A 24,343-nucleotide genomic window follows, 5' to 3' on the forward strand; every position below is an offset into this window, starting at 1 on the left:
TAAAACTCCTAGTAGAAAACATAAGGCTTAAGCTCTTTGACAAAAGTTTTGGGAATGACTTCTTGGATTTGACACCAAAAGCAAAGGCAACAAGAGCAAAAATAAATAAATGGAACTATATCAAACTAAAAAGCTTCTGCACAGCAAAAGGAAACATTAATAGAAAAGGCAACCTATAGAAGAGGAGAAAATATTTACAAATTATCTTATCTGAGAAGGGGTTAATATCCAAAGTATATAAAGGACTTATACCAGTCAATAGCAAACAAATAAACAATCCAATTAAAAAATGGTTAGAGGACATTTACAAACTTATCAAAAAGAATGAAGTACCTAGGAATAAATCTAACTAAAGAGGTAAAAGAACAGCACTTGCAAAACTGTAAGACACTAATCAAAGAAACTGAAGAAGACAAAAACAGATGGAAAGATATACTCTGCTCATGAACTGGAAGAATTAACATTGTTAAAATGATCACACTAACCAAGACAATCTACAGATTCAAGACAATCTACAGATTAATTCAATGCAATCTCTACCAAAATACCACTGGCATTTTTCACAGAACTAGAACAAATAATTTTAAATTTTGTATGGAAACACAAAGACCCTGATTACTCAACACAATCTTGAGAAAGAAGAACAGAGCTGGAGTTATTATGCTTCCTAGACCTCAGACAATACTACAAAGCTAGAGTAATCAAAATAGTATAGTAATGGCACAAAACAGGCACATACATCAATGGAACAGAACAGAAAGTCCAGAAATAAACCTACACACTTATGGTCAATTAATGTATGACAAAGAACGTAACAATACAAATAGGGGAAACACAGTCTCTTCAATAAGTGGTGCTGGGAAAACTGGACAGTTACATGTAAAAAAATGAAATTGGAACATTTTCTCACACCATATACAAAAGCAAACTCAAATGGATTAAAGATCCAAATGTAAGACTGGAAACCACAAAGCTTCATGGGCAGAACACTCTTTGACATATTTCTGGATCTGTCTCCTAAGGCAAAGGAAACAAAAGCAAAAATAAACAAATGGACCTAATTAAACTTATAAGCTTTTGCACAATAAGAGAAACCACAACAAAACAAAAAGACAATCTACTGAACAGGACAAAAATATTTGCAAATGATATGAACAATAGGGGTTAATATCCAAAATATATAAATAATTCATAAAACTCAATATTTAAAAAACAAAAACAAAAACTGGGCAACAGACCTGAATAGACATTTTTCCAAAGACATACAGATGACCAAAAGGCACATGAAAAGATGCTCAACACTGATAATCTTCAGAAATATGCAAATAAAAACCACGAGTTACCACCTCACACCTTTCAGAATGGCTATCATCAAAAAGACCATAAATAACAAACGTTGGTGAGAATGTGGAGAAAAGAGAATCCTTGTACACTGTTGGCAGAAGTGTAAATTGCCGCCGCCACTGTGGAAAACAGTATGGAGGGGCCTCAAAAAACTAAAAATAAAACTACCATATGATCCAGCAATTTCACTCCTGGGTGTGTATCTGAAGAAAACAAAAACACTAATTCAAAGAGATAATGCACCACATTGTTCACAGCAGCATTATTTACAACAGCTAAGATATGGAAGCAACCCAAGTTTTCACCAATGGAAGAATGGATAAAGAAGGTGTGATATATAAAAATACATACACATACACAATGAAATACTACTCAGCCATAAAAAGGATTAAAAGTTTGCCATTTGCAGCAACATGGATAGACTTGGAGAATATCATGCTTAGTGAAAAAATTCAGACAGAGAAAGACAAATACTGTATGTTATCATGTATACATGGACTCTAAAAAATTAAAACAAATGAATAAATATAACAAAATAGAAATAGATTCACAGACATAGAAAACTAACTAGTGGTTACCAGTGGGGAGAGGGAAGGGGGAGGAAAAAGATAGGTGTAGGGAATTAAGAGTTACAAATTACTATTTATAAAATAAACAGCACAGGGAATACAGCCAATATTTTATAATAACTTTAAGTGGAGTAAATCTATAAAAAATTTGAATCTGTATATTGCATACCTGAAAATAATATTGTAAATCAACTATGCCACAATTTAAAAAAAAGGAAAAATAATTTAAGACGGGCAGAGAAACTAAGTAGGCATTTTTCCAAAGAGAACATATAAAAAACCAACACAAACCTGAAACGTTGCTCAACATCACTAATCATCAAGGAAATGCAAACAAAAATCATAGCAAGAGATTACCTCATACATGTTAGAATGGCTATTATCGATAAGACCATAAATAACAAGTGTTGGCAATGATGTTGAGAAAAGGGAACTCTTGTGCATTTTTGGTAAACAAGTAAATTGATGCAGCCACTATGGAAAATACTATGGAGGTTCCTCAAAATATTAAAAATAGGGCTACCATATTATCCAGTAATTTAACTTCTAGTTATTTATCTGAAGAAAATGAAAACAGTAACTTGAAAAGATACATGCACCCCCATGTTCAATGCAACATTATTTACAACAGCCAAGATATGGAAACAACCTAAGTGTTCATTAATGGATGAATGGATAAAGAAAATGTGCCATGTATTTATGATAGACTATTATTCAGCCATAAAAAAGAATGAAATCTAGCCCTTTATTACAACATGGATCGACTTTGAGGGCATCGTTAGAAGTAAAATAGGTCAGACAAATAAAGACAAATACTGTATGATCTCCCTTATATGTAGAATCTGAAAACAAAAACAAAAATCAAGCTCTTATATACAGAGAACAGATTGGTTGTTGTCACAGGAAACTGGTGGAAACTTTAACATAGAGTAGCATTAGATTCCTATAAGGAAGTATTGTTTATTTTGGTATGGGTGATATTACAGTGCTATGCATCTGTAATATACTTTAAAGCTTTAAATAGTTTCCACAAAAATGTTTGTAATTATTGAAATATAAGATGTGAGTATACACAGGTATTGATCATACTATTTTTCCTACTTTTTTTTTATTTTGAAAATTCTCACAATAAAAAGTAAAAATAAAATAAAATAAAATGGAAGGAATTAATAAGCATAATCACAAAAAGCATTAGGAAAAAAAAAGTACAACAGAAATAAATCCAAGAGCTGGTTCTTTGAAATACAATACAATTTCTAATCAAAAAGAAATGTAAGAAAAAATTGGCAATGAAAAATAACTGGAAAATCCAGAGTATTTAAAAAATTTTGAGGCTACTTTATATAATCATGCTACTAAACATGAAAATCTGGATCAAAGTATAATTTTATTTTCATTCTTAAAACTGTCAGGAAGTACACATGGTTAATAACTATGGAATAAATCCAGAAAGTTACCAAAGATCTCTGAAGCCTTTTAAATACTTAGGGAGCAAATCAATGCCTTGGTAACTGTTTCAGCCATCAGTTAACACTTTCACATCTTGTTTTCTCATTGTTCCAGTTTCTATACAGGAGTCTCTATGCTTATTTCAGTATTTTATTACAGTGTCTCTTTCATTTTATGAAAATAAATGGCATATGTAAAACAGGAACTGCTAACCTTAGTGACAAAAATTACAGACATCCTGAACTTACTTGAAAATCAGATACCAAATGTGCAAAGGCTTTCTATCACAAAAGACACACAACAAACGTAAGCAGTTGGAGCAGTTACTCACCACCACTATCTTCTACCTTATCAGATCATTCCTTCTGGTACCCACCCCAACTACAGCAGTTCTTTGACTGCATTTGCAACCCACACACCATGAGCCTGCCACTTATTCATGTCTTTAACCCTTACCTAGTTTATATGCTATGTCTGCATGCATGCTCAGTGCTCTTGCTTCTCTCCCTTTGTCATTCTCAACTAGGAAAGCCCTAACACAGGTTAGATCCATCTTTCTGTCTACAGCCATGAAGTCAACAAAGGCTGGAGAAAACACACAATCATACTGACCGACTTGACTTTAAATTCTTGCCCACTAACCTGAAGTGGGTTTTTAAGATAGCCTGAAATTCTACCTTTTCCTCCTTAATGCATTCACTCTGCTATTTTCCTATTTTCTACCTTTTCCTTTCTTTTTAAATCCCCAAGCCTCCTCTTCTACCATCACTCAGTTGATGGCCTTGCTTCAAATTTCACTAAGAAAACATCATAAAAAGGTGAGAAATCTTACTTATCCCACCTTCACATCTACCTGCCCGTCGGTATCTGTACCTGTATGCTGTGCCTTACCTCCAGTTTTGAAGCATGAACCATCTGTACGCATGCGGCTAGCTCTCTCAGTTGCTCTTTAAATCCCAATTCTCTCTCCCACTCAAAGAAATCACTCCAGCAATTGTCCTCCTCTCCTGCATGTTCAATCTTTCTTTTTCTGCTACACTTTTCCTGTTAACACATATACATGCTGTAGTTTCTTCCCCTTAGATACTGCTTCATTTTTCTGCTCCCATTTATAGGAAAACAAAAAATTGTCTATACTCACTATCTGCACTTCCTCTCTTTTCCTTCTCTGTTGAGCACAAATCCACTTGGGCTTTTACCCCCACCAGTGCACTGATTCTGATCTTGCCAACCTCACCAACAACTTCCTTGTTGCTAAATGGTCAAGACCTGTTACTGGATCATTTTCACCACAAGCACCATTTAACACATTGGATATCCTCTCTTTCTTGAAATACTTCTTTCCTTCACTTTTGAAATAAAACCCACTCTTGGCTCTCCTCTCATTTCCTCCTTACTTGGTAGTGCCTCCTACTAATCCTCCTAATCTTTTTGATCCCTAATGCTGGAATGGCCCAGGGCGCAGTCCTCTTGCCCTTTCTATGTATACTCACTCTGATGGTGATCTCATTCAGTCTTCTGGCTGTAAATATCATCTTTTTTGCTGATTACTGCCAAATTCTCATCTCCAGTCCTGGAACTCCATACTCATGCATCCATCCCATTAAGCTACATTTCCACTTGGATGTCTATCTGATTTTCTGCTCCTTCCCTAGTCTTCTTCATCTTGGTAAATGGTCCCTCCATCTTTCTGGTTGCTCAGGCCAAACAAATCTTGGAGTCATCCTGAACACTTGATTTTCTACAGTCTACATCTGATCCAATAGTAAGTGCTATTGTCTCTACCTTTAAAACACTGCAGGGCTTTTGTTCACCACCTCTACTGCTACCATCCCAATGGGAACCACCATAATCTCTTTCCCGCATTACCGGAACTGCATCCTTAGCGGTCTCTCAGGTTCCATCCTTGCCTCTCCACTTTGTGTTGTCTTCACAGCTGCCAGAATGATACTTTAAGGAGATAAATCAGCTCATGTTACTTTTCAATATAAGATTTTCCAATGACTTCCCATTTTTCCCCAAATCAAAGTCCTTACAATGGTCGACAAGACCCTATATGAAGGAATGTCCTGCTATCTTACTTCCCTACCCTCAGCCTCCACAATCCTTCCTCTGCTGAGCCTAGTGCAGCACATGTGTAAAACATGCCAGAACTAGAGTTAAAGATTTTATCTAAAAGACATGAAAAAATAAAGGGTTTTGTTTTCTTTTATTTTACTCTGCTTTACTTGAGTGTGTGTGTGTGTGTGTGTATGCTCTCTCTTTGGGAGCAAAAAAAATCACTTTAATAGGTAAGAATATCATTATACTTTCACACATTTTCGTGGACTTTCCTTTATACAAAATGAGCTCTTAAAAATCTAGATGAAAACTGAATTTCTTCTCTTACTACTGGCTTGTCAAATCAGTGTTAAAACGTGTACTAAGCATTAAATGCTGCAGAGGTAACTACTTAACAATCTGGAGAGGAAAGAAAAGCTCGATCCTTAGATTCCTCTCCTCAAAAATAAATTACATACAAAGAGAAGAGACAGTTAAATGTAAAAGATAAATTAGTAAAAATCATACAAGAAAAATATAGATGAATGCAGTATATTTTTAATTTGGCAGTTTGAAAAGGCAGATAGCAGTCAAGTCAGATAGCATTAAGTAGAGAGTAACAGATTTATCTGTATAAAAATTCAAAACTTCTATTTTTAAAAGTCACTATAATTAAAGCTAAAATATACTTCACAAGCTGAAAAGTATCTTTCTCATCTATTTGAGACAAAGATTAACATGGTAAATATACAAAGAGAATGTGCGAAAATAGGGAATATATGTTGGTCTGCTCCCAGTTCCTGGCACAGAGCTCCTAAAACCCATGTAATTTCCTAAGTGATAAGAACACTAGGAACACCTCTTTCTCTAACATTGGTCTTTAACCTGTTCCTGAGACAGGGCTCCTGAAACCCTTGTGATTTCCCGGGTGATAGGAGGGTCTTCTGTTCTAATGAGGTGTCTCTGGGTGGGTTTCTGGATGGCTCCTGCATGAGGTCTGGTCACTGAAAAGACCATGCCATTAGAAGCTTGGATTTATCAGCCCACCCCCAATTTTCTAGAGAGAAGGAAAGGGGCTGAAAATCAAGCCTATGTGATGAAGCCTCCTTAAAATCCCAAAAGTACGAGATCCAGAGAGTTTCCAGGTTGGCAAACACATCCATCCTGGGAGGGTGAAGTACCCCACCCCCATAAGTACAGAAGCTCCTGTGCTCAGGACCCTCCCAGACCTTGCCCTATGTATCTCTTCCTCTGGCTGTTCATCTGTATCCTTTATCTGGCTATTATATCCTTTAATAAGCTGGTAAGTGCGGTGTTTCCTTGAGTTCTGTGAGCCACTCTAGCAAACCTGAGGAGGGGGTTGTGGACACTTCTGATTTGTAGCCAACCTAGAAGTTGCAGGGGACTTGCAATTGGCATTTAAAGTGTGGTGGGAGCAGTCTTGTGGGACTGAGCCCTTAACCTGTAGAACCTGACACTATCTCCAGGTAGATAGTGTCAGAATTGAGTTAAATTATAGGACACCCAGCTGGCACTGTGGAGAACTGCTTTGTGTGGGGAAAAAACTCCACACATTTGGTGACCAGAAATGAAGTGTTCGGTGTAAAAGCAATGGAGACACAAAGGTAAGAAACATAATATGGCAGAACTGAGTTTTTCCTAGCATAGGAAAGAGGAAAACTGAGATGTTCTTCTAAAGAGAGAACTTAGAAATCAGTAATAGCAAATGAACATCTCAGTAGAAAAATAAGCAAAGGGCAAGAAACATGCAATTCATAGAAGAAAAAAATTAAAATTAAAACATATAAAAATAAATTTAACCTCTAATCAAAGGATGCAAAGAAAAAAAAATGAACTGCATTTCTTAACCTCTGTAATTGGAAAAGATTAAAAGATGACATTTTTCAACGAACAGTTTCACTTTTAAAGGGTTGTATATTGGCCCTAATCATTTCTGAAGAGCAATTTAAAAATAGATATCAAAATTTTCAAGGTGCATTGTTTTTGAACCAGATCTTTTGACTATTAGGTATTTATCCTTTAGGATATATTCAATTTTTCAAAAATGTACATATAAGGATTCTTACCATGGTGCTATTGATAAATTTAAAATATTGGAAATAGCCTAAATTTAACAATTAAATTAATTTAACATAGCCTTGTTTAAATTTTGGTACATTCCCACAGTGGGAATTTATGCAATGCTAAAGACTGACATGAAATATTCCATGATTTACCCTTAAGTGAGAAAAAAATGCAAGTTTCAAAAATTTTGCATATATATTATGATTCCCATTTATAGTTAGTATTTCCAGTGATTTTTTTTAATACTTGAATTTTATGTATATGAGTCATCTTTTAAAAACAGACAAAACAATAAATGTGTTTTCATTTGAAAAATAGGTAGGGGTGTTAAGATGTACAGAGGGGCACCTCTGCTGGGAACTTCAACTCCCCATTTTCGGTCTCTGACCTGTCTGGTGGAAGTGGTAGTCGGGGACTTTCCAGTGCTCAATGCTGAAGGCTCAGTTAAGTATAGTCTGCAGAGAATTCAAATTGCAAGATAGACTATATTTCTGATTAATTCTATTCAAATACTTAGTAGTAGCATTTTATTTTATTTTGGCTAGACTATCTAAAGTCCACTAACATAATAATAATGTAAATTAAACTTTCAGAAATGCTTTCCAAATACAATAAACTCACAAAACTAACAAAGTGAAATAATTACCTGTCTCCCTTTGGTTTTCTTTTTTGTAGTGTCTTCCCTTTGGGTCTTCTTTCACTTCCTAAACAGGGGCTCCCACCAGGTCCTGTTACCCGTATTGATTCAAGGCCTTTGGAAGATTTTTTAAATGTGAATTCCACTGGTTCTCCTTCTTTTAGGCTTCTGAATCCTTCCATGAATAATTTGCTCTGAGAAGAGCAGGGGAGGGAGGGAGAGAGAAAGAAAGATCATCATTATTAATACATTATAAATTATCTCTATGATTTAAGATTAACATAGCAACATATTCATTTACTAAGTATAATTTTTTTTTAAGTTCAGCAAAAGGCATACTATTTAAAAGTTTCCTGTTGTAATAGTGGCAGTGGGAGAATAAACTAATAACACATTTTAAGGCAATTTGGCAACACTTAAAAAATTTAAATGTGTTTATTTTTTGATTCAGCAACTCTACTTCAAGGACTCTCCTATGGACATACTCACACAATTTCCCCCCTACCCCCACCCAAAACCTGTATCAAAATTCACTACAGCACTGCTGTCTGATAGAAAAATTACAGCTACCCTAATGTCTATCAATGGGAAAGTGATTAAATTATAGTAGTTATAAAATGTAACATTATTGAGCTATTAAAAGATCTGTATGTATTAGCATGGGGAAGATAAACGTAATACGGTTGAGTAAAAAACTGAAGAGTAAAGAACAGTGTGTCTATCATAACATCATCTATGTAGATAAGTTTTTAAAAGATACACGTTTACTTGTAGAGGCATGCAGTCTGGAACAATAGACAGCATATCATAAACAGTCATTTTCTCCAGGGAAAATGGGAGGCTTTTGGATACACACATTATTGTATTGTTTGAACTTCTTATAATTTGAAAGGAAACAGATTTTTATAATTTGAAAGGTACTTGATAATGACCAAAAAAAGTTTCCTGATTGGAAAAATTTAACTTTGGTTACAAACATTAATTGGCCCTTTTGATCTAACTCTTTTCATCAAAGTGAATGTACCAATTCAAAAATATACTAAAATCACTAAATCATTCATTTTATTTATTTCTTCAAATCCCTCTGTGTACATTTTACAGATCTAATTTTAAGTTCCATGTAGCTTTTAAAGATTTTTCTGAATTTGGGGGTAAAAGGAAGCACATCAGAATATGGTAGGTCGAGACCTTGGTTCAAGTCTAGTTCTTTAAGTAAATAGCTATGCAGTTTTGAATGAGCCATTTCTCTCTTTTCTGTTTATCTGTCAATTTAAGGGATTTGAGTTTCCCCCCATGTGTTCTGAGAAACAATGGTTCTGAAAAAGATTCCATGAAAAAAGGATCTGGGGGTCAGATAAGGTTGTAAATTGCTATACGTAGTTTCCCCTTAGTTGATTTGTATTAACATATTAAAGTCTCTGAGTTTCCATACCCTCCCCCACCTCCACAGAAATAAAAATCTTGTTTAACTGTGCTTAACCCGGCAATTTCCCAATCTAATTGATCCCAGAGCCCTTTCTTTAAACTACAGATGACTAGCATACTTCGGGAAATGCTGGACCAGGAAATCTTCACTCCTCCCAAGTCCATGACTCTGAAGGCAGCTAAATAATTACAGGTAACCAAACAGTTATATGGAACAGATAAAAACAACACTTCAAATTTCAATGCAAAAGGAAGCTATTCATTGTGAAAGCAATACAACACATGAAGACAGGGTTTTTAACCAGTTCCTAGTGCAGCTTATCTCACACTGTGACTTCATGTGGAAGTGTAATTTGGCAGCAACTTTTCTGCTCTCTGATGCTATGTAGAAATCAGAAAAAAAAAAAAATCACAACTGCCTACACTCTTTAAAATTAAAAAAATATAGTTTTTAAAGCTTTATATATTTCCAAATCTATTTTTTTCCCAAGCTTTCCTCTCACTAATTATAAATAGTCCTTTACTTTCATTTCCTTTCTCACTTCCCACTCAAGAAAGTGCAGATGATCAAACCAGATGAAGTGGAGCAGAGGTCAACTACTGCAATTAAGAGAAGGAAGGGATAGCAGCTTTAATTAGAGCTATCATATGCTCATGTTATTTTCTATTATCAAAATTCTATCACTTCCTGATAGCTTTTAGTGTATGGGTATACATAATTTGATTTCATTTTCTACTATTATAATTTTTGATGGGTATCATTTATAAGTGAGCTGTTTTTCCATATCTAAAGTAAAATTCTACTCTTCCTAAGGACCACTGAGTTTTGGCTACTCTTCAAGATATTCTGAAAGAATACTTTTTTTTTCATTCTATCATACATTCTCCTCCAAATGAGTACATAAGGCAATTCAGATTCATAATAATTGATAAAAATAATAGTAATATCCCTAAGAAACTATAGTGGCTTTGAAAGAAAGACAAGAATTCACAGAGACTGTTCTATCTTTGCTATTACACTGAAATTGCTGTTATATAAATGGGAAAGATTTGTTGAAAGATGAGGAATTGGCTAATTTTATTTCTTCACAAAAATCAACTTCTTCCCTTGCCTTGTCATTTTTCATTAAAGGTGCCTCCATTTTCCCAGTTACACTGGTTCTAATCCTTAGTTTTACCCAAACCATGTATTGAAGTGTGTGCATTCTTACTTCATAACGTCTTTCATTTGCTCCAACCATTTCATTGGATTGCCACTGCCCTACTTCTGGTGCCAGCTATTTCCCTCCTGGATGAGTAAAAGTTTCTTCACTGCTGTTTCAGCATCAAGTCTCCTCCCTACTCCATAGCATCTTCCACACCTGTGTATTTTCTCTGAATAAATCTCTGCCTGTTAGTCTCCTGTCTAAAAAAGCTACAATACTTCTCTTAAATTGTAGGTGAGACCACTCATAATGTTACCTCTACTCATATTTTCCACTTCCTTTTCCAACACCCTAAAACACAACTCCTCCACTAATAAGGCTGGCTGACTTGTACTTCCCTGAACACACTTCACGTTTTCACATCTCTGCACTCCAGCTTATGCTGGTGGGGATGCTCTCTTTTAGGCACAGCTGTCTATCAAAATCTTACTGAAGATTCAAGCCATAATTCATATAACCCTTTATGCAATCACCCTCAATTGCCCAAGTTGGAAATTCTCTCCTGTTCATTTAAGTGATTCTCCTACACAGTTTTTACAGTACACCCCTGTGTAATGCAGACATCTGTGCATGCCCTACTTCTATTTGCTCTTTTGGGTTTATCTTCTCCTGAAGGCCAGGCACTGTGATATATATCTTAGAATTTCCTAAAGGATTAAACTAATGCCTGCAAACTACCATCATTCAGTAAGTGTTTAAAAGAATTCAAGGTTTTGCACCAGTAAGAACCTTAATGGTTATTTGGTCCAACTCCCACTTGAAAAAAGGTGGACTGAATTCTAAGGGGTTAAGTGAATTGCTCATGCAAAGTCACACTTCCTGCTCCTACTGCTGCTACATAAAATAACTTCTCTTATCTTTAGTGTCAAGGTGACACTGCGCATGGTACCTCTGGAATAAAATGCTGATAGTATTATAATGGCTCATGGTAATAACGTTGTTCTCTGACTCCATTCAGAAGTTAATATGGATCTGGGATCTGTTTTTCTTGTTCTTCCTTCTTCCCATATTCTCTAATCATTCTCATTGATATGGCTCACAAAATGATGTTCTGCCTCTGTGAACCAAGAATGCAGGTTTATGTAGATTTTTGTTCAATCTACATGCAAGACCTCCATAAGGCAAGACTTTTTGGTGTTTGGGATTACACTGTCATCTGTGACATCTGTTTGGACAAAATAGATGTTTATTTTCTATTGGACAGAATCACAGTTATTGAGTGAATAAATAAACAAATGAATGAAGAATCATTTAGAAGAAGCTGCTGACATGCCTGCTGAGATATCAGGCACTTACAAAGGGGACAGGCCAATTTTGAATGTGCACATATTCAGTTAACTTATCTAACACCTTTAATTTGTGTTCCTCTTCCTCCAACCAAAGAAGGTTCCCCTTTCACCCACTTCCTTTTATTCCAAATTTTAAAATTCATTTTGGCACAAGTTTATTTCAGAATTATAAAAATACTCGCTCTCAGTTTCCTTGCTATACCTCCCTTTCCTCCCCCCACCCCCAGTCATTTAAAAATGACTTTCAAAGAATGACATGCACATGGAGTCAAATGGGAGTGGTTCAAATACTATATTTTATTTGTCAAGTATTTCTACCCAAGGTTCCACTTAGTAAGAGGATCACTTATCTCCTTTGGCACCTGATTTTTCTCTCCAGCTGGACTGAGAAGGCAGTAAAGTGTTCCTACAGTTTTATTCTTGATTCTCCTTAGAAGTAAGAGTGTATTTTCTTCTCCAGGAAGCAGAAGCTGACTTCCAATTCAAGATGGCAGGCTGAATAAACGTGTTTCATGCTACTCTTTAAAAGATATCAAAATGATAGTAAGATAGTCAAAATGAATAGATTCACAATAAGGAAGAGCATAAGAGGGGTGCCATCATTGGGAAGCAGAATTAAAGAAGTTTCTGGAAGTTAGAGAGACTGCTGGCTGATTAACTGAGTTGAAGGAGCCATATGTTAGCAAAACTAATAAAAGGAGCTGCAGCACAAGTAGGAACCAGCATTCCTAACAGAACTCACAGACTGTGCTGAGACACTACATGTGCAATGAAAGCAAGGGAGAGCAGTGGGCTTGAAAACAGAAGGATTAATGGAAAATTTGCATGTGGACTAGATACCCATTTCATTTTCCCACCTATAGATGTGAAAACAGGCAAACAATACCCCAACACAAATAACGTGAGGCCCTTCTCTTAAGAGACTGAAGGAAATATCTGGGCAACTTGTGAAATATTGGATCCTGCACACAAACCTCTACTCATGCTAACAATTAGGAGCCCGCTAGTGCAAGTGCAGTTTCCCTACCCACTCAGCCTTAAATCATTCCTACCCTTCGTTCTTACCCCTCATTCATATATCTGAAGGGTCAACCAAGAATCACAAAACATGCAGCATAATGAAGAAAGGCCAAGATAAATGAGGGAACAAAAGAAACTTTATACACCATCTAATTAGAGTATCTCTACAGATATTTGAGATAATATAATATCAATAAAACAAAAACAAAAACAACCAGAGAATTTAAAAAATCCTCTCAGAAAGTTAATAGTGATCATTGAAATTAAGTAGGTTAGAAACAAAAGTTTAGAAAATCTCTTGGGACTCAGGGTAAACAGACTTCCCAAAATGAAATATATGAGAGAAAAGAGAAGAACAGAGTATGAATCCAAAAGGACAAACAGCAAAACCTGGACTAGAGCTCCTGAGAAAGAGAATACAGAAGATGAAGGAAGATAAATTATGAAATGAATAGTGTGAGAAAATTTCCCAGAGCTAAAGGGAATACCAAGGAGAGGTCTATACTGAATGGAGTATATTTTATGGAATATATATTATGTATGGAAGCTTTTACACATGAGGTACGTTTTTGAGTGCATGAAGAAAGAGATTTCAGTGGAGGTTGAAGACATTAATTCAAACTGAGCTAATGGTTTAACCACATGCTTGTAGAGCAGGACAGTTAATACATGTTTGGGCAAGGCAAGAAACTTACTTTAAGTGTATTAGTGGGTGACCATAAATGAGACTGGAAAATGTACGTTGGAGCTGGCTAACGGAAATTTTTGATTGACACACTAAGCATTGTCTTCTGTATAAAATAAACACCTATTGATACTTTTTTGCTTTCACAAGCAGCAAGATCAAATCTGTGTTTTAAAAATATCTAATTTGTTTGGCAATACCATAGATGTCTGGAGACAGGAGGCGTGTGTGGGCAGGGATGCCCGTTACAAGGTAACTATCATGAAGTCTTAGTAAGAGATGGTTACAACTAAACTAAAAAATGGAAGGAGGAACTGGTTTTGCAAAACACATTCTAAGTCATACATATTACCTGCTATAAAATATTGCTTGCCCCATGTGACAATTTATTGGTAAATGGGTAGTGATGTTGTACTAGTAATACAAGCATCTTTGCAAGACTCCTCCAAGTGCTTCACTCCAGAAAAGATCTAACACTAATTGGCTGGACGATGACAGCTCTTGACTTTCTCTAATTATAACAGCAGATTTAAGTGATTCACTTCACTGTTAAGCAGTACAATAAGAATTTAATTAAAAATTAAGTTGTAGAAGAATTACAGTTCAATAAAGCTGGGCGATAAAAGCATGCTAGAAAAAAAAAGATGTCTGGAATAGCAGATAATATTAGTAGGCTGAAGAGTTAAAAATTCAAATATATTCCATTTCTTTTAAATAGTTCTATGAGGCAAAGACTTTTTTCTAAGGTATCAGTGGAAAAATATACAATTAGTACAGGGCAATTAACCTTTCTACAATATGCATAAGTCTTGGCCATTACTTAAGGACTATATGCTTTTGAAATACATGCCAAGATACTCTGGGAATCATTAAGCCTGAGGTACCTACAAGAACACAATAGAAATGTCACTAGACTAAGTATTAGGAGCTCTGGGATCTAGCCTTGGCTCCAGTAACTAATGTGTTGCACAACCATGGACAAATTGCTTACCATTGGGTGGGTCTCCTTCTTTTCTTTGTTATAGAACACAGCTCTCTTATCCTTTGTTAAAATATACTTTTTAAAGTATATGACTTCACTCTATGTAGACATATATCAAAATGAATGAGTAACAATTTTTTGACAATGCTGAAATTTCCTTTTATGTATTCTTACTTATTATTTCCCAATTTACTGAAGAGGAGCTAGCTTTTAGTTCTTACTTAACTAAAATCCCTTAAGAAACTAGAAGCTAAAGGAAATCTGGTGGCACTGTAGAAGCCAATGTTTACGAAGCTTTACCTAAATAGAGAAAATCCAGTTTAGCCCCAGTCAAATCACTAAATTTCACATAAACAGGATTTAAAATAATGAGATTTTTATTTCTACTTTTCTTGATATTAAAGTCAATCTTACCCAAATCCCATCATCTGGCCTGTACTTCAACACTGAGAAGAACACACTAAAACTGACAACACTACTGGAATGGTATTTAAAAAGGCGCAACAGAAAGCATGCAGGGATTAAAGCTGGATTTGAATACTGGTTTGAGTCCTAATCCTACTATTCACAACCTCAAACTGCATGACCACAGACATGTTTGAAAAAAAAAAAAAAAAAAAAGCCTGTGCCCCAGTTTCCTTATCTATCCAACTGGGGATAATAACATCTTCAGTGAACAAAAAATACCTTCTAGTTATTGTTAGATTCTAAAAAATTAATGTAAAATGCCTAGGACAATGCTTAGCAGACTGAAGAGCAGCTCAATACACGGCTTACACTATTTCTGTAAGAATCCAGTCTGCTCTTCTCTCTGCTAACACAGGTATGGGGGAGGTGAGAGGAAACAAACAGGTTCAAGAACCTACTCAAAAACAGGTACTGTCTGAATGCTTTCATTTGATCCAAACTACCCTTACTCCTGACCCTAACTTGGCAAATGTCTGCACATTACTGACTTTCAGTTTAAACATTATCTCATCTTCAAACCTCTTCATGTCATTCTTGAGCAAACACAGGTACTTCTTTTCAACTATACGTGGCATAGATCACCATTATAACACTTACCAGTCTGCCTTGCCATGTGTCTTGTTTTCTTCTAAGGCTACAAACTTCCCAAAAGGAAATATCACAATTTTTCATTTCCATCCCTACACCTAAAACCATCCCTGAAACACAGCAGGTGCTCAATATATATTCAAGGCAGAGGAGGAGAGTCAGGGTGGTGGGGAGTAAAGGCAACAGGGAGGGAAGAAGGACAAAGTAGCTGTGATTTTCTCTTTTAGATGAGGACACGAGAGACCCAAGGTCAAACCTGAGGAATGGTAGTGTCAGGACTCAAAGCCAGATCTTTTACACCAAAAGCCCTTGTATACTGTAAAGCCTAGCATAACATTCTATAGGATGTTTCAGTTGGCCCTCAACACCACAGTCACAACATCAGGTTTAGAATATTGAAGCTTTAGCTGCTGGCAGGCTTCCCTACTCAACTCACCCAATCTTTTATTCCTTATTGTTTTGTTTGACTTTTTAAAATATTTCTGTGAAACTTCTTAGATGATATATTGAATTGTAAGAATTAGGTCCTTTTATTGTAGGACATTTTATTTTTATTGCCTCCCTTTGAAAACAAGAGGTACTTAATACATGATGGCTAAATAAAGAAATTATAAAAAATTCCTATCAAATCTAAGCTTCAGTGATATTCATGTTTCATCAAATTGAAAAAATTATAAATTTCTCTTACATATTAATGAATAATAATTATACATAATATATTATAATATATATTTAAATTAAGTATAGATAAATATACACATGCAAAAAAATTCTACATAGCTCTTATACTTTTACAAAAATTAACTCAACATGAATCAAAGACTTAAATTGAAAATGCGAAACTATAAAACTCCTAGAAGACACCATAGAAGAAAACCTAATAACCTTGGGTATGATGATGACTTTTCAAATACACCACCAAAGGCATGACCCCATGAAGAAAATAATTGATAACCTGGACTTCATTAAAATTAAAAACTTCTGCTCTGCAGAAAATAAAGTCAAGAAGATGAGTGGATAAGTCATAGACTGAGAAAAATATCTGTAAAAGACACATCTGATAAAGGACTGTTATTCAAATATACAAATAAGTCTTAAAACTCAACAATAAGAAAATGAACAACTCAATTTAAAAATGGGCCAAAGATCTCAATAAACATCTCACTAAAGAAGATGTATAGATGGCAAATACACATATGAAAAGATGTTCCACATCATATGTCATGGGGGAAATGTAAATTAAAATGAGATATGATTATACACCTATTAGAATGGCCAAAATCTGGAACAGTGACAACACCAAATGCTGTTGAAGATATGAAGCAACAGGAAATTTTATTCATTGCTGATGGGAACACAAAATGATGCAGTGACTTTGGAAGATAGTTTGGCAATTTCTTAACAAACCTAAGCATACTCCTACCATACAATCCAGCAACTGCATTCACACCTTGGTATCTACTCAAAGAAGTTGAAAACTTATGTCCACATAAAAACCTGCATAGCAATTTTACTCATAACTGATAAAATTAGGAAGCAATCAAGATGTTCTTCAATAGGTGAATGGATAAATAAACTGTGGTACATCCAGACAATGGAATCTTATTCATCACTGAAAAGAAATGAGCTTTTAAGCCATGGAGATATGGAAAAACCTTGATGCATATTACTAAGTGAAAGAAGGCAATATGAAAAGGTTACATACTGTATGATTCCAATTATATGACTTTGTGGAAAAAGCGTAACTATGGAGACAGTAAAAAGATGAGTGGTTTCCAAGGGTCTAGGGAAGAAGAGGGATGAATAGGTAGAGCACAGGGATTTTTAGGGGAGTGAAAATACTCTGCATGATACTGTAACAATGGATATATATCATTATTCATTTGACCAAACTCACAGAATGTACAATACCAAGAGTGAATCCTAAGATAAATTATGGACCTTGGGTGATTATGATGCATCGCTGTAGGTTCAACAATTGTAACAAATGAACCACTCTGAACTATAAAGAACTATAAAGGGTCTCTGATTTTACCTCAAATGCAAGTCAAAAAATTAGCCTGCTGGAATTTCACAGATGCTGGTTGAAGGCAAAGATTCAGAGATAAAGAAAAGTTTGTTATTTGGAGCAATAGCAGTAACCAGAGTATCAGCACTTTTATGCTGGTTCTACAAGCCCCTAGTCCCACAAGGAAAAGTCAAATACAACTTACATACAGTGGGTTGGATTATAAGAGAGGAAACTGAGTTTAGGGAACCTGAATTTTTATAATGGGCAGTAAGCACCGTCCTGTACTCTAGAAGGAAACACTAGCTCTATGTTCCAAGGCTGTCTGTTATATAAACATTTAAAGGAGTGTCAGTTCCTCATGCACAAAACGGGCAGCCAACTGGGAGACCCAGGGAAAACTGCCTCCCACCAATACCAAGTGAAAGCAGCTTTATACAAAGAGTACAGATTGCAATTCCATTTATATGAATTTTCTAGGATAAACAAAACTAACCTATGATAGGAAAAAGCTAGAATACTTGTTGCCTGTGGATGGATGGGTGACTGACCAGGAAGCCTGACTAGGAAGGACATGAGAAATCTTTGTGGAGTGATGATAATGTTCAATGTCTTGAGAGTGGTTCAGGCTACAAAAGTCAAGTCATTTGTCAAAGTTATTGAATGGTGCACTTACAGATTGTGCATTTCATTGTATATCAATTTTACCTCAAAAAAGATATTGAACTCTACTTAACGATATGTATGCTGAAGGATTTAGGGGGGAGTGTACTGATGCTTGTAACTTCTTTTGAAATGCATCAAAAAGACAGATTACTGATCCACATTGATAGATGTATAGTTACGTGAAAAACCAAGTATAGGAAAATGTTAATTATACAATCTAGAGGATGGATATAATGGTTCACTGTTGGCCTAATGTAAACTGTGGACTTTGGTTGATAATAATGTGTCTATGTTGGTCCAGCGATTGTACCAAATATGCCACACTGATGAGGGATGTTGAGGGTTGGGGAGTGTATATGTGTGGGTGGGGAGGGCTATGTGCAAACTCTGCATTTTCTCCTCAATTCTGCTGTGAACCTGAAACTGCTCTAAAAAAAAAAAGTCTATTAATTAAGAAATAAAAAATTAAAAAAATGATTCACTGTTAAAAGTCTTTCAGTTTCTTTGTATGTATCAAATTCTTCATTTAAAAATTTTGTAAAAATACACCTTTGATAAAGAGATACTCTATGAGTGAGAGATATGTTGGCATAATTAAATTTTTAAAAAGGTATTAAGTTGAAATTTAAGTTATCATTATGATGTTTATAAAGTATTTAGTAAGACCAACATGGATATGGCTCTATACTGGACATTACCAACAAATTTCAGAAAATTAAATCTTCTAGTGACCTACAATCTGACATTTTGTATCATTTGTATGACTGGAAAAGGAGAGACACTGGAGGAGGTAGAGAGAGATACAGAGCCAGAAATGAGTAAGAAGTAATGAATATAAACATGAATGGAGCTGAGAATAAATGAATATAAGGACTTTGGAATGAATTTGAAGATTTTCAGACTCTCCAATCTGTGCAGCTGGGCTGATCCGTGAATTTGAAAGGCAGCAGGAAGGTGATTTAGACAACACAGGAGAGCAAAGATCTTGAAACTAAAGAGAACAATACTATAGAGACCCTGCTCTCCTTTTGAGCATACTTTCTGAGGGGAATTACACTTGACCCTTTCCTCCAAGGCAGTTTCTGCCCTCTGCATGGAGCTGATTTGGCTTTGAGAAGAGTTTGATATTTACCCTTTATTACAATGATGGTTGACAGGGATGGGTAGCAGAGAAGATGAATCAATGAGAGGTGCCTCCACACTTTCCCCTTAGAACTGAGGAAAGAATTAGGAACTTCTCAAGCTGCACAGATATTAACAAAAACTCCAAACTTATCTTTTTGGCTTTATCCAATGCAGAAAAAATCAACTCAGCTTTCCACAACTACCTCTACTCACCCCCATCTGAGGCTCTTTGAAAGAGTGATTTTTAAGAGTGATTTTTTTTTCAAGCTTGCTACGTAAAAAACTCTGGAGTTTCGAGAAATGCTTCAGTGATTTTCTGATAATTGATGTGAATTTCTGTTTTTTAATATATCTTTAAGTATCTTAAGTTCTATAACATATAACAATCATATTATATACTCAAAATTAAATCAGTGGAATGCCTAACATTTTACTTGGTACCACTGGGTTTACATATTTTTGGGGTGCGGGGGAGTGTGAAGATTTCAGAAGTGTCTGCTGTTATCTTTCAGTGCATATGTTAAAAAGCTTGTGCTCTTGATTTAAAATAGTACAGCTCTGTATTGCTCTTTTATTAAAGTTTCTGGCTTGCTCATGATAGAACAGAAAAATCAAGCAAGTGCACTTACTGCTAGAATACACGTGATACACACAATTGTGTCAAGACCTGGACATACAGTGAGATTGTCAGCTATTTTTTAACAAGTGAACACATAACACGCTTTGTTATACCCACCTTAAGAGTTCTTCTTAGCTGAATATCAACATGTGTGTGATAAGAAAATAAACGACTTTTAAAGCTAAAAGAATGATCTATTTCTTGTCTAAAAGCAGGATATTTAAAAAGAAATGTGTCTAGTCTTTAGACACTAGGCAAAGCAGTTTCCATTATCCTAACAACAACAAACTGTTCAGTTGTTTCCACTATGTGAACAGCGCCCAAAACTTTCCCATAAAATTATCATTCAAAGCCAAGCAAATTAGCTCACAGCGAAAAAAAAAGTGACAGTGAATATATGTATGTTCATGTGTAACTGAAAAATTGTGCTCTACACTGGAATTTGATACAACATTCTAAAACGACTATTACTCAATAAAAAAAGTTAAAAAAAAAAAAAGGCAAGCAAATTATAACATTATTTGATGTTGGGGTTACTTCTTTTTGAAAATAAAACTTGTCCAAACACACATGGATTTCAAATAATGAAACCAAGCAGTTAAAACCTACTGATTTAGCGATGCATCATTACAATGTTACTGGGCTTACAAAGATAACATCAGTAATAAAATTAAAGCACAGTTTGAACATAAAGCCCCAAATAAAATAAATGTGAGTGAAATTTTAAACTGACTGAAGGGTACTAACATATTTGAGGTATTTTTAAAGTGACGACATAGAATAACTTACAATTTTTAAAAAGATATATTTAAAAATACACATATTTATTTTCAACCAATAAAGACTGTTTAGGTTAGCTGAGAGATCTAGTCATTTAAAACCTCCCAATTGTAGATAAACAGTAAGTTCATATTGTATAGCACAGGGAACTATATTCAATACCTTGTAGTAATCTATAATGAAAAAGAATATGAAAAGGAATATATGTATGTGTATGGATGACTAAAACACTATGCTGTATACCAGAAATTCATGCAACATTGTAAACTGACTATACTCCAATTAAAAAATATATATACAAAAAAATTTTTTTTAAGTGAGTTGTGATCATACCCCAAACCCAAAATGTGTCCTCATGAATTATGTTACAGGTTGGTAAGTGGGAGGCACGGAAAATTATACTGGATGGCAATCCATGTGATGTGGTATCAAAGCATTTAGTAAAACTGTCCCATAACAGAACATCTTGGTCACTCTTACAAATGGACGATCAAGAATCACCAGATGCTTCAACAAGGGAGAAAGGAGGCAACACAAGCAAGCATAAAAAGAGTCTGGAGGAATTAGGACAAGCAGGGAGAAGAAAGCCAAAAAACACTGCAGTTAACATCCTCAGGTAGATAAAAGATCATACAACATCATAAAACAAGTCAGGATTTTCCTGAAAACAAGAAAGAGCTCTTATAAAATTGAATATATCATTAGAGACACTAAAAGTTCAACAGAAGTATTAGAAAATTGATTAAATACCCCAAAAGGGAACAAAGATAAAAATGATGAACAATAAGAGTGAAAAGCTTAAAATCTGCATCCACCCATGGGAGTTACAGAAAAAAAGAACTAAGAAAGCTGAGGACTTTGAGAATAGTTCCAAGAACAAAAATGAGTTTTCATATTGAAAGGATCAAGTCATGAAAAAGATGAATTAAAAAACCCAGCATATCACTGTGAAATCTCAGAACAACCTAGAGTGGCAGGAAGCAAGGGACCTAAAAGTTTCTAGGGAGAAAGAAAAAGAAGGTGGAGTATTATAAAAAAGGAATAAGAATCAGAATGGCATCTGATTTTCAGCAGCAACACAGACTAGACGATAAATAGAATATTTGCAAATATGAGGGAAAAGTAGTTCCATATGAATTCTATACCTAGCCAAACTATCAGACACATGGAGTCTTGAAAACTCCACCTCCTTAGTACTCTTTCTTAGGAAGCAGTTTAAATATTTGTTCTATCCAGTCATGGGATAAAACTAAGAAAGATGAAGACATGAGATCCAGAAATAGTAAAGAGGCAAAAGAAATTTCCAAGATGAGAGTTAAAAAAAAAAAAAATCCACCAGCAAAAACATGGGGACAACAGCTATCCAGCAGGCCTGAACAGAGCAACAGAGTTTTTAGATTGAAGGTAAATCCAAGAGCAGATGCTCCAAGGAAAAAAAATGATACTGGCAGATGACTTGAGATGTATGAAGCTATAGGGTAGGTTTCCAGTTCTGTTGAAGATTTTGTAGACATGGTAATGATGTATATACAGAAAATTAAGCAAAAAAAGCAATTATTAACTCTAAAAAGTGTTTAAAAAGAGAAGAAAATCACAATATACTATGATCCTCTGTGAGTAACTTTAATGTACTATAATAAATTAATACTAAATATTTCTTTAGTCAAAAATTGTACCAAATTCTTTTTCTTTTTTAGAAGAACGCAGGAGGTAAAAAAGCTAAAAGTTCATCTTCTGCAATAGGAAGTCTACAGATAGTATCTGGAAAGAAAAAGAAATAGCAATATGAAACATGGCAGTAAATTCCAGAAGAAACAGCTAGACAATTTTATTTCTATTTCCTCCGTAAAAAAAGAAAGTGCTTTTCCTTTTTTCCTTCCAAGCCTTACAGAACTATTTGATCTTTTTTAACTACTTGGTTTTTAACTATTATTTTGATAAAGTTAAATTTCTTAAAAATCAATGATAAAGTGGGGGAGAAAGAAAGATCTTAACTCCCAAGTCCAATGCCTCCTCCTCCATTCTCCAGTCCTTGGTAAAGTGACCTCTGCCCCAAACTCTACAGAAATGCTCTCACTGCAAATCCAGTGGACTTTTCAATCTTCAGTTTTTATCATATTTGTCAGCTTTATAGCATTTGGCATGAATCACTCCCTCACTGCCCTTGGTATCCAAGACCATAAGGCCTAATTTTCTTCCTTATGCCTCTGGTCACTCTCCCTTAGTAACATCCAGAAGCCCATCTTCCTTGACTTCTAAGTTATCATTGTTCCTAGAATTCCATCTTGGCCTTCTAACCACTGTATCTGGTTTCCGTGGGATACTTTCTGTATTCCCTTAATCTCAACTGCTACTTAGATAATAACTTCCATTTCAGTATCCCTAGCACAGACTACTTGACTGAGCTCCAGCTTCAAATACCCAACTGCTTACTATGTATTTCCACATGACTCTCCCTTTTTATGCCTAAAACGTAACTAACTCATATACTCCACTAATAATAACAGCAAACACACATAGTGCTTACTTGCCAGGAACTATTCTAAGCATTTTACACACATTAACGCATGTGTAAACGAATCTAATGAAGGAAACGAAGGCACAAAGACACTAAAGTAACAAGCCCAGGACCACAAAGTTAATAAATGGCAAAGCTAGGGTTTTAGACCAGACAGTCTAGCTCCAAGGTATAGCCTCTTAGATACACACTATATTACGTCACCAGTCAAGGCAATGGTTTCCTTACCCAATGAAAAGTGACCATCATCCATCTAGTTGCTTTAGACAGAAACCTCCATCTCCCTCACCCCCACATCAACGGGTCGCCAAGTTCAATTCATACTGATTTTACGTCACCCCTTTACCCCCTTCCTCACATTTTCCTAATGCAAGTCTTCATCATATCTCATTTTAACTGGAATAATAGCTTCTCTTTGCTTTTAACCCATTCTCCCTGCTGCTTCTGGAGTGAACATCCCAAGGCACAGGTTTGCTCCATCTCTCTCCATACCTTCACGCTACTCTGCTCATATATACAGACTTACAACTTTGCAGTGTATCCCTGCACTGTTCAGCATGAAATTTAAACCTGTTAGTCCTTTATTTTCTGGCCTCTGCTCATCTTCCAGGCTTAACGCTTACCATACTCTTCTATTCCTTCTCAATCCTTTACCTATTTATTTCACATCCCAGTGTCTGTGTGCACGCCGCTCACTCTGCCTGGTATATCCTTCCACTACACTCTTCTTGTCTACCTTGGTCAGGTCTCAGGTAGAGACCTTTCTGTTTTTGTAACACCTGGAACATGTCTATGACAGACTTTCCCATCTATGTGTCTCTCCCTCCGAACTGACTGCAAA

General features: G+C 35.4%; 1 protein-coding gene across 2 annotated transcripts in view; it reads right to left on the reverse strand.

The window, feature by feature from the left end:
- The window catches only part of LIN28B (lin-28 homolog B), a 112,365-nt gene that overhangs the window by 44,539 nt on the left and 43,483 nt on the right, over nt 1–24,343 (reverse strand). For both annotated transcript variants that reach the window (XM_074368577.1, XM_010965355.2), the window contains exon 3: nt 8,134–8,318. In XM_074368577.1, coding sequence (XP_074224678.1) covers nt 8,134–8,318 — 185 coding nt within the window. The remainder of the gene's footprint in view (nt 1–8,133; nt 8,319–24,343) is intronic.

This window comes from Camelus bactrianus, chromosome 8, assembly GCF_048773025.1.
Source record: "Camelus bactrianus isolate YW-2024 breed Bactrian camel chromosome 8, ASM4877302v1, whole genome shotgun sequence".
In the NCBI taxonomy this organism is placed as follows: domain Eukaryota; kingdom Metazoa; phylum Chordata; class Mammalia; order Artiodactyla; family Camelidae; genus Camelus; species Camelus bactrianus.